The sequence below is a fragment of the Cetorhinus maximus genome, unplaced genomic scaffold (assembly GCF_964194155.1).
Source record: "Cetorhinus maximus unplaced genomic scaffold, sCetMax3.hap1.1 HAP1_SCAFFOLD_1452, whole genome shotgun sequence".
NCBI classification, from domain to species: domain Eukaryota; kingdom Metazoa; phylum Chordata; class Chondrichthyes; order Lamniformes; family Cetorhinidae; genus Cetorhinus; species Cetorhinus maximus.
The window spans coordinates 3,912-15,684 of NW_027597393.1; the positions used below are offsets into that span (position 1 = coordinate 3,912).

Here is an 11,773-nt window from a genome sequence, read left to right on the forward strand (position 1 = left end):
CGATACACCTTCCCCTCCCCCACCCCTACCCCCTCCGATACACCTTCCTCTTCCACCCCTACCCCCTCCGATACACCTTCCTCCCCCACCCCTACCCCCTCCGGTACACGTTCCTCCCCCTCCCCTACTCCCTCCGATACACCTTCCCTCCAACCCCTACCCCCTCCGGTACACCTTCCTCCCCCTCCCCTACCCCCTCCGATACACCTTCCTCCCCCTCCCCTACCCCCTCCGATACACCTTCCTCTCCCGCTCACTGCTGGACCTTCCTCTCCCACCCCCCCCGCCCCCGCTCAATGATCATCCACAGCAGCCCACAGCCGAGTCTGTGACGTTCTGAATCATGCCACAGGCGTCAATGGAGACCCTCTCACCCTCCCTGAGCTGCTTTGTGGTGGAGCCATGTCCGTGAGAATCCAGCCAGCACGTGATGGGCATCTTCCTCCCGGGTCTGGCACCTTCTGATACAGTAAAGTCCCGACTTCTGCCCGTCACGCGTGTCCAGGCGTGTTCTCGGTCTGCATGTTTTCTTGCCGGCGTGTGCTTTACAACTGGTGAAGTGCTTGTAAAATGCAGTCATTGTAGCAAATTCAGAAGCCAAGGTCCCACAAACAGCAATTAAATAAAATACCACATCATCAATTTTAGCGATGCTGATTGAGGGGTAAATATTGGCGAAGGGATTACTGCCATTCTTCTTCCAATAGTTCCATGGGATCTTTTACAGGCAGCCAAGGTGTCTCAGTGTAACTCCTCATCTGAACAATGCACCTCCAACAGTGCAGCACTCCCTCAGTCGTGCGCTGGAGTATCAGCCTCGATTTTGCACTCAAGTCTCTGGAGTCATACTTGAATCCACAAATCTCTGACTCCAGAGAGGAGAGTACATTACCCACCCTGACACCGTAGCTTATTGTCAGATATATCGCACCCATAATAATCGGTTATTGAAAAGATGAGGATTATCCAAAACTCACCGTTCCTTCACTTTCACTATCTGAGGAACTGCTGCTGGAGCTGGAGCTGGAGCTGGGGGATGGGCCATCTCCTCCCTGGTGTTAAAGAGAAACAGGTCCTGGTCAACATGGAGGCTCAGGCATTTCCAGTTGGCTGAAAGAGCATTTTATTAAAACTTTCCTCAATATAGCATATGCCTGATGAGTTACTCCCACTTTGTACATGCTGAGGTCAGTGACACTGTTCCTCCACAGCAACACCATTGCTGGATATTCCCGACTTTAGTGACACTGCAGGAAGTGGCAGTTACTGCTTCCCATTTCCCTCCACTCCGCTGGGTTACCAGTTCTTTATTGCTTTTTATTTTTATGACTTTTGGCATCTTGTTGGGAGAGATGGGACTTTATTATAGGCGCACTGGGTCCCCACCACCTTAACACTGCTCACTGGGGAAGCCCTGCTTCATTGGCAGGTGCATCCTTTGGACAGTAAGGTCAGGGAAGCCCAGGTTGGATGCTGACTTCATAGGGAGTTATCTCAGCTCAGCCAGAGTGACAGTGGGGAACGTTACAACTATCTCAGGGCCTCCAATTACAACAGGCGGGGGAGATAGTCGACCAGAGTTTCGGCTTCTGATCATTTTGGTCAAACGTGCATGTGTGGAGATATCTCAGAGTCAGCAGTGCTGCCTCCCACAGTCAAACAGTCAACAAACATTCAAGGTCTAGGCTCACACATGCAGAGTGGCTGCATCCAAAAGCAGTCAGACCCTGTGGAACCAAACTCCCAACTTACAGTCTGCACCTTCAGGAGGAGGAGAACAAAGAACAGGAAACAGTCACCATGGCAACAGGAGATCCAACAGAGAATATTCTCCCTGTGCATTACATTCAAACTATTCTACACTCTAACACAAAGGAGTTGGCTTTGTTAACAAGCGCACTATGAGGAAATGTTATGGGTCAATGACCATCAATGTGCGCTGAGTCACAGTATTTGATGGATCAGAGTGTGATCAGATTACACTGATAGCAAACGTCACTAGTTCATCTGGATATTTACTCTGCCCTCTCATCTGGAATCAAGATGGATTACTGAGAAAGATCAGGAACAGTTTAGGGAGAAAGGCTATATATTCTCTACGTGAATGTGAGCCCATCAGCTACTTAACAGGGAAAGTTGTTAAATGGATTATTTAATCATTTTCTTTTATCCCAGATCTTTGCAATGTGCAATGTAGGACTTGAAGATAATTAAGGCTTCATACTATCCTATCTCTATTTCAGAACATAGGGACCGACATCAAATACAAGGGATCCAGCAATTTACAGTCGACCACAAGAAGTAACACCCCGAGCAGATTCAGAGCACAATGTAACTGAGGATCACAGGGCAGGATTTTCCAGCCCCACCTCCCACGGGATTGCCCAGTCCCACTTTTCGGCTGGGCCAGGAAATCCCGGCCATAGAAAGATTAGGGCACAGAAAGAGGCCACAGAGCCCGTCATCTCTGCACCAGCCGAAAACCGAGCCACCCCAGCCTAACCCCACTTCCCAGTGTTTGGTCCGTAGCCCTGCAGGTTACAGCACTTGAGGTGCAGATCCAGACACCTTTTCAATGAGTTGAGGGTTTCTGCCTCTACTACCCTTTCAGGCAGTGAGTTCCAGACCCCTACAACCCTCTGGGTGAAAACATTATCTTCATCTCCCCTCTAATCATTCTACCAATCACTTTAAATTGGTAGATTAGATGGTTAAATTGGTGACATGCAACATATGAACAATGTAAAGTGGTTCATTAGTATCATTCACTGTTGCTTCCTTCAAACAGATTTTAACATAAGAATTTCCTATTTTCTCCTGTGTTTAACCCCTTTCCTTTTTTTTGTCCTTGAAGAATTGGGAAGAAAGTCAGAAATCAAATCTCACTGTTTGAGAAGTGCTGGCATTGACACTAAGTGAATTATACCAATAGAATGTAACAGCCTGTCTGTGTTGGCCTTTCATTGTATGTTCACAGTGAGGGCATCTGATCCCCCTTTCATCATCTGGAAGGGTGAGCTTGAAATAAATCTTTCAACATAGGGGATAAAGTAACACCAACAAACAAGATTTCAAATAACAGAGTAGAAATGAGGAGTTATAAAGACAAAAGCTCACAGCAGACAAGACAGAATTGGCCCCAATATTGTAGCACAGGGTTGGAGGGGAGGGAGAATCAGCCCAGGGTTCCTGCCCCCGGCCATTGTTCTATAGCCCCCCCCCCGACCCTCCCTGGGTGTGTAGATGCCAGAAGGGATCAGCCCAGGCACAGCCACGTGTGAATGATTTGTCAACGCTCACCGCTAAACTCACACGTGAAAAGTGGACATTTGGGCAGAGGTTGAAAGAGAGACTTCACTAAGGGAAGAGCTGGCAGTTCAATTGGCCTTTACAGTGTGACTGACGGGGAAAGAAGGAGGGCAGGGAAACATAAATAAAAATAGAACAGGGCATTATTTACCTTTTTATGCCTTTTGCTGCACTTGTCCTTGGCATCGCTGGCAATCCCTTTGGCATCACTGTGACTTCCTTTGCCATCATTGGCATTTTCATTGGCATCACTGCTCACTTTGGCATCACTGGCACTTCCTTTGGCATCATTGGCACTCTCTTTGCCATCACTGGCACTGCCTTTGGCATCACTGCTCACTTTAGCATCACTGGGACTTCCTTTGCCATCATTGGCAATTTCTTTGGCATCATTGTTCACTGTGGCATCACTGATGTTCTCTTTGGTGTCCCCGGCGTTGTGATTGTCATTGTGTGTGGGTTTGGCAGCCTGAGGCTCTGTCATCCCCTGGCCTTTAGCAAAGATCTTGCCACAATCTGATTCCAATCAAGGAAAATATTTTAGGATTGAACTACATTATTCAATATTTGACTCTGTGATGTACAGCGGAGAATGTGCACTTTGCAAAGCAATGCTTGACAATGATGGCCATCAGTCAGGGGATTCCAGAAAACATTATAAAGAATGAGACCAGTGAAGTTCTTGGTCTTCACCGTCCCTTCCTTCCCCAAAAGTGCTGACCCCTTGCTGACCCCTTGCTGAGCTGATGTGATGCCAGGTGGTATTATCCTGCTGCTAAAATACACCAAATCACAAGATCTGCGTGCTGTTAAATAAGCAGTGGGCGAGGTCATTCCGTTTTTTGTTACAAGTTGCATTCAGGTTTGCCTGTTTCTTTACAAAGGGATTGTGATTGCTATGATCAGATTTCTCACTCTGGTGCTCACTGGATTTTTTATTCATTCACAGAATGTGGGTGTCGCTGACCGTGCCAGCATTTATTGCCCATCCCTAATTGCCCTTGCTTAGAGGGTATTTAAGATTCAACCACATTGCTGTGGGTCTGGAGTCACATGTGGGCCAGACCAGGTAAGGACGGCAGATTTCCTTCCCTAAAGGACATTAGTGAACCAGATGGGTTTTTACAACAATCTCCAATGGCTTCATGGCCATCATTACACTTTTAATTACAGACTTTTATTTACTGAATTCAAATTCCACCATCTGCCATAGCAGCATTCAAACCCGGGTCCCTAGGGAAGGTGGGTACATTTCCGACCAAAGTGGATAACTTCACACTTGGGACACATTATTTTCCAGTTGCTTTGATCTTGAACACGCTGCTTGAAAGGGAAGGAGGTTCAACAGTAACTTTCAGAAGAACATTGGATAAATATTTTAATGAGAAAATAAATTGCAGGGCTAAGGGAAAAGAGCAGGGCAGTGGGATTAATTTATAGCTCTGCCAGCACAGGTACAATGGGCTGAATGGTCCACCAATCCATGATTCCATGAGTTAGCTCCAACCCTTTGGGATTAGGGGAAGGAGAATGAGCTAAAGGCTCCCACCTTCCAAAGACCCCCATGCTGAACAGCACTGAGTGTGGAAATCATCATCAGGCTAGGTTGTGGTGGCTGTTGCAGTTGAGTAGCCCACCTATATGCTTGCAACAGATAGTGGATCATGACTGCACTTCAAAACTATTCATTAGCTGTAGAGTGCTTTGGGAATGACCCGAGGTCATGAAAGATATTATATAAATACAAACCTCTCCTTCCTACCTTTGAACAAGTGTACATTCCCCTAGACTCACTTTCCTCTAAACAACAAGTTTCATAATTAGTAACTTTAAAAATTGGCCTGCAGCTTTTATCTTATTCTGTCCGAGCTGCTGAGGGTTTGCTGCGGTGGGTTGGGGCGTTCGATCCTTTGGGTGAGAGATTAAACCCAGGCCTTGCCTGCTAGCTGTCCCAGTGGATGCCACCATTTAAAGAAAATAATGTTCTCCTGGTTTACTGCCCAGCAGTTCTCTCTCAACCTGCGGCTGCAGCCGCTGCTGTTTGTAGCTACTCCAACCAGATCACCGGCTGTGCTGATACGCCACACTCGTCTGTCTTGCACCGTCCTCACACTCCCTGGTAGCTTGTCTGTAACCGCTCTGATGTCCATCATCCACCTACTCCCAGGTTGACCCCTCTTCCTGCTGACCTCCACTTTACCCTCTGGAAGAGATCTATAGCTTTCCAGCTCTGTTCAAACAGCCGGAATACCGTCATTTTCTTTCCTGGATGTCAGAGTTGATGTTTGAGTTCTTTTTTCCTTTACAGTTTCAAACACCTCTTCATTTGTCTTCTGGTCTTTATGTGGAATTTTTAGCGTGTGTCTTAGCGTCCACATTTCAAAGGCCTCAATTTTCTTTCATGGTCTTTACTCATTATCTGGGTTTGTGAGATAGATGGGAAAGTGGATAGAATGTAGCATCTCACGAGTTCTTTCCTTGTAACTTGCTTTAGCTTTCTCATTAACGCATCCTTCATGTTCACAAAATTATTGCAGGCTATCTCTATCCTTCTTCTGTTAATTGTCCTAAATAGACAAACTCAACTAATGCCATAAAAATATGGTTTTCATCCCATTGCTGAATTTAAAGGAATTCAATGTACTTTGGGATGTTTCTGAGCGAGATCATAAATCACTTCACAGAAACAAATCTTTTCTTCTGTTTATCAAGCAAAACACAAATTTTAATCCTTTTCTCTATATTTTTCCCACTTTTCGCCAAACGGTTTGGGTTCAACCTGAATTTTTGAATTTGCAAATGAGAGAAATAAAATGAAAACTAGCTTTTCTATTAGAATCGGACACAAAGGAGAATTGATTCAGGAAAACAGTATATACCACATTAAACAGCTGGAGCCAGGTTACTCAAGGACAGCCTCACAGATGTGCCAGACCTGCTGAGTTTTTCCAGCATTGTCTGTCTTTATTTCAGATTTCCTCACTGGTGGTTTATTTTTGAAGTTTTCTAAGTTTTAAGTGTTTTCAGCAAACGAAAGGTCCACGTGCTCTCTAAAAATCATCCAAACATTTATCTGTGGAGTCAGCCCAGTGCAGGGAGATGGGAGCCACCCGTTTGGTTGGTGGCTAGTGTACGATCCCAACCCACGGTATAACTCCAGTCTGGATGGTGCAAAATCAGCAGCTCAGGTAAAGAGCAAGATATAATCACAGCAAAATGATGCAGGAGGAATCCCAGTTTCCATCAGGTCCGTGACTCTGAGTATATTGGTACAGTAAAAGTAGAAAGCGGTGGGAATGTTCAGCCCTCGGTATCCCCCTGTCCCGCCGTTCAGTATCACATTGTATTTCCAACAGTCTCCTCTGCAGATGTTAGTTGCCAGTCACCATCACCATCACAAAATATCATTTCAGGCAACACTTGAACACAAAGCTCCTTCACCCCATTCTCCTTTTTATTATAATTGCTAACACCAGTATCAGGGCTCTCCCCACCTCTCCGGGGTTTAGACAGGACAAGAACCCGAGTAAACTCTCAACTCCCAGTACCAGGGTTCAGCTACTGAGATACCGCCTGAATGAGAAGGTTCCTCACCAACCTTCTCAACATTACTGAGCAAAGTTACAACTCCAACATTACTAATGGACAGCGAGAGCCAACTTAAACCCAACCCTGCTTTCACTTACTGCAACTTAAACCCAACCCTGCTTTCACTTACTGCAACTTAAACCCAACCCTGCTTTCACTTACTGCAACTTAAACCCAATATTATAACTTAAGCTTACTCTACATTCAAACATCGCAATATCCACTTTAAAATATTTCCAAACACACTCCAAGGCAGTATGTTAAACATTTCGCTTTTTTTTTCTTACCTGAAGCCATGGTGTGTTGTGAAGCGGGTGCTGTCTGAGTTTTTATAGAGTCGCTGGGAGGTGGGATTGTTTATAATTCCAGAAAATGCCTGATTTCCAATGCTGCTTTTATTGGCAGGAAGTTTTCCCCTCAGTCTGGGGGAGAGTGGAATGAATCTTTGAATGAATGAATTGCAAGGAGGTTGGTCAATTGCTTCACTGGGTTGTGACTTTGGGATATTATTATTTTGTTAGTTGACCCCTGGCTGGCCTGCCCAAGGTGACCAGGTCTCTCCCCGCAGGGGTGGAGGGAGCAGTGATCTATGTCAGCAAAGCTCATCCTTTCCCTGCCTTCCAGAAACAGTAAATTCTGAGAACACTCGGGATTAGGACTGCCAGAGTTGGGGGAGAGAGGGACACTGGTCAGAGCTGCTGACACACCCATGGCATTGGGACCTGGTTACCCAGCATCAACTCTCAGAAATCAATCTCATCGAAACCTATAACATTCTGAAGGGGTTTGATAGGGGTGGAGGCTGAGAGATTGTTTCCTCTGATCGGGGAATCTAAAACACTGGGTGGGGGTCACAGTCTCAGGATAAGGGGCTGACCATTCAGGACTGAGATGAGGAGGAATTTCTTCACTCAGAGGGTTGTGAATCTTTGGAATTCTCCACCCCAGAGGGTTGTGGATGCTCCATTATTGAATACATTTAAGGCTGGGATGGACAGATTTTCGGTGTCTCCAGGAATTAAGGGATTTAGGGAGTGGGTGGGAAAGTGGGGTTGAAGCCCAAGATCAGCCATGAATCGGTTTAACATCTCATCTGAAAGATGGCAACTCTAACAGTGCAGTGTGCTCTCCCTGCCACCCTGAAGTGTTAGCCTTTATTTTTGTGCTCATGTGTCTGAATTATAATATGGAGCTACAGCCTCCTGACTCGGAGATGATAATGAAACCAATGGACCCACAGCTGACGCTGGGTTAAAACCAAACTCACTCTTTTGTAACAAGTGCTATTTTTTTTGGTATTCCCCTGCTACCCTCCACCACTCCCCCCCCACCCCTAAGGGTTCCTTACTCCCGTAGGTGCAGACTGTTTCTGGGCATGACTGCAGGCTCCTTCCCGTGCCTCATCTAAGTGGCTTTGGCAATGACTGTTGGCAGGATATTCATCCCTGGAGGGAATAGCACCCAAACACAGCCCTCACTACTTTCTAATACCTGGCAAGTGCTCTGAATGGTGTAAAACATGTGCATGTTTTTGAGTTGTAAAACACACACAACCACTAATTCTGTAAACACAGGATTCTCAAGGGCGGGACTTACGCTTTTCCAAAAGATGCTACTCAAGTGACGAGTGTAGGCTAAATGAGGAAGCCGTGCCAGAGGAATTAGGGATCTAAAATAAAAAGTACAACAGCATGGGGCCAAAATTGGATAGTTCCCTCAAAACAGGCACAGGTATCACGTTGCACAATTAACCCATTCCTGCTCAATGGAACGTAGGCTGTCTTTGTGATGTCTGCTCATTTGAATAATTGCTGCACACAGCCAGCACTAGGCATGCAGTTCATTTGCTGCCCAATGCTGCATTGGACCCAACATCGTAACTTGCGGCACCAATTAAAGCCAGCTTTCTGGGCAAGGGGAAAGTGCATTGTGACTGGACCAGGTGCTGGCAGTCATACAGAAAGTCAGTCTGACCTGGAAAACAGTGAAGAATGAAATGACATGGGATAGCGCGGGCTCCACGGTTTATGGATGCTGCATGGTGAGGCCATGGTGGAAAAGGAGAATGATGTTCATCTGTAGGGGCCAGAAGGCCCTCCAGACACATGCTTAAAGGGTACTGGGAGCAAATAACCATGAAGGTCAATGCCAGGAGTCAAGCCTTGAGAACCTGGATGCAGTGGCGCAAGAAGGTCAATGACATAAGACAAGTAGTCAAGGTAAGTGAATGCACCATACGTAAAATGTTGTAGCTGACCAACTGCAACACCAGCCTCAGACACTGCTCAATTCACTACCCTCCCATCACATAATCTCTATTAACTAGGTTCATATCTGACAGTCACACACTCCACCAGAACCTCACATAGTTAGCCCGGCTGCAAGTTTCACATCCACCTCTCAGCTTGTGCACACACACAGCAATGAAAACAAACTGTTACAGGCAGACGAGCCAGACAGGTTGCACAACACTCACTGACACACTTACCTCTTTCTTGCTGGACATGGAGCCAGTAGTAACCAGAGGGGTAGAGGCTCGGCTGTATGTCCTAACTCTCATGAAAGAGGCAGTGCTGCTTATTATTGGGATGCCCGTTGCTAAGGGGGCAGCCAGTGGCAGCCATCGAATATGATGGTACCCTCATTTCACTTTTCCCTCATTCCACACTCACTTTCGATTTACATGCTGCGGATGGTCTGAGCATGCGCCTCTTACTCTTCCCCCATCCCAACACTGCATCTTGACCATTGTGCCTTTTTCCTTTCAGATACCCGAGAGGGGAAACCTGGGGGCAGTGAAGGAACAGTGAGAAGCCAGTTTATTTCACAATCACAACCATCAGCTTAGATTCTGACTGCATGGGTCTTCAAGAAGAGATTAGAGCTGGGAGCTAGGCATGCTGCAGCGAAGACAAGCAGATGCCCACTCCAGTGGAGAAGGTTGATGGGGCAGCCTACAGAAAGACGCTGATGGCTGAGAAGCTTGCCAAAAAGCATGTGATCAATGCCCAGGAGTATTGGGTTGGGACGGTGGCGGGAGTGGGGGGGTGTGGGTGATGTTGATGGTTCAGCACCAGTTTCACACTGAATTTGAAGCCCATCCTTCCTGGCATGAAAGTGGTGGCCAACTGCATTGGCACTTGTGGACCCAACCACGATGCAGCTTCTGATGGCTGATGTTGCAGCTTCCATTGCATCACAAGCAACAGCAACGCAACTCCTATTTTTTTTAATTTATTGGTTCACAGGACGTGCGTGTTGCTAGCTAGACCAGTTTGATGCCCATCCCTAATTACCTTTGAGAAGGTGGTGGTGAGCTGCCTTCTTGAACCGCTGCAGTCCATGTGGTGTAGGTACACCCACAGTGCTGTTAGGGAGGGAGTTCCAGGATTTTGACCCAGTGACAGTGGAGGAAGGTGATATATTTCCAAGTCAGGATGGTGAGTGGCTTAGAGGGGAACTTCCAGGTGGTGGTGTTCCCATGTGTCTGCTGCCCTTGTCCTTCTAGATGGTAGCAGTCACGGGTTTGAAAGGTGCTGTTGAAGGAGCCTTGGTGAGTTGCTGCAGTGGGTCTTGTAGATGGCATACACTGCTGCCACTATTTGTTGGTGGTGGAGGGAGTGAATATTTTAAGGTGGTGGCTGGGCCATTGAAGAGTATTCCATCACAGTCCTCACTTGTGCTTTGTAGATGGTGGACAGGCTTTGGGGAGTCAGGGCGTGAGCTACTCTACATAGAATTCCCAGCCTCTGGTCTCCTCTTGTAGACAGTGTCTTTATATGGCTAGTCCAGTTCAGTTTCTGGTCAATAGTAACCACCAGGATGTTGATAGTGGGGGATTCAGTGATGGTAATGCCATTGAATGTCAAGGAGAAATATTTGGATTCTCTCTTGTTGGAGATTGTCCTTGCCTGGCACTTGTGTGGCACCAATGTTACTTGCAACTTATCAATGTTAGGAAGTTGCAGATAAAGGCAGATCAAACCCACAAGGAAAACTTGATCGCGCTATCACAATGGTTTTGCAATTTGTATTTAATTTGAGATGCGTGCACTGAATTCAGGAGTAAGAAGCCCACCAAGACTTTTTAGAGATTTTAAAAAAATATTTATTAACAAAAACAATATTTCAAGCACATACATACAACTTACTTCTGTAATAACTTTGAAAATTCCTAATTAACCCGACTCCCAGTTACATCCCCCTTTAAGGCAACAGTCCAAAAATAAATTTTAGATTTTAAATAGATCCAGCAAATTAACACAATACCCTGGACAGTGGAATTCCAAATGAATTTTGATACAGCTCCAGTTTCTGTAGACAGCAGGCTTATGCACAAATACTGCAGGCTTCATTAAGGCTATTTCTCACACCTCTTGGATCTTACAGTGCCTTCTCCTGACACAGAGCCTCATTCTCCTTTATATATGTTTTTCTTTTAATATGTAAATTCTATTGTTTCATAAGTCTTTAAAACTTTGCCTTTCTCATAATATAAATCTTTTCATGTTGCCAATATTCTCATTAACCTCTTTGAAATTCACACCTCCCTTCAACTATCTAAAAATGCAAATTGTCTTCACACCTTACATGCTAAGACCCCAACCATGTTTACCTACTTAGCATTTTAAAGACAATTTTACACCTTACTCCTATTGATAACTCCAACTTAGTCTGCTTGGCTCCAAAATGTAATTAAATTACACAGACAGACCTAACTATTTACCCCCATAAACCTACTTCACAATAAACCAGAAAAATATGAAAACTATTATACCTCATGACATCAGCCCGAGCCTGAATATTATCTGAGGAGTTGTGAATAATGCTCAACATTGTGCAATCATCAGCGAACATCCCCACTTTTGACCTTATG

At 45.7% G+C, this 11,773-nt stretch overlaps 1 protein-coding gene across 1 annotated transcript; it reads right to left on the reverse strand.

Annotated features, from left to right (window-relative positions):
- Window positions 1–962: 962 nt before the first annotated feature.
- LOC144676251 (uncharacterized) lies at window positions 963–7,314 on the reverse strand. The gene is made up of 3 exons (XM_078536726.1): window positions 7,185–7,314; window positions 3,461–3,825; window positions 963–1,052 (listed from the first exon to the last, which is right to left on the reverse strand). Exons 1-3 carry the CDS (start codon window positions 7,192–7,194, stop codon window positions 963–965), a joined length of 465 nt encoding a protein of 154 aa, XP_078392852.1. The 5' UTR covers window positions 7,195–7,314.
- Between the last annotated feature and the right edge of the window lie 4,459 nt (window positions 7,315–11,773).

What these genes read in the sequence shown, in the direction of transcription:
- LOC144676251 (XM_078536726.1), bottom strand. An exon ending in GCAGCAAAAGGCATAAAAAG is followed by an intron (nt 1,053 to 3,460) that starts GTAAATAATGCC and finishes CTTTAACACCAG; the next exon opens with GGAGGAGATGGCCCATCCCC.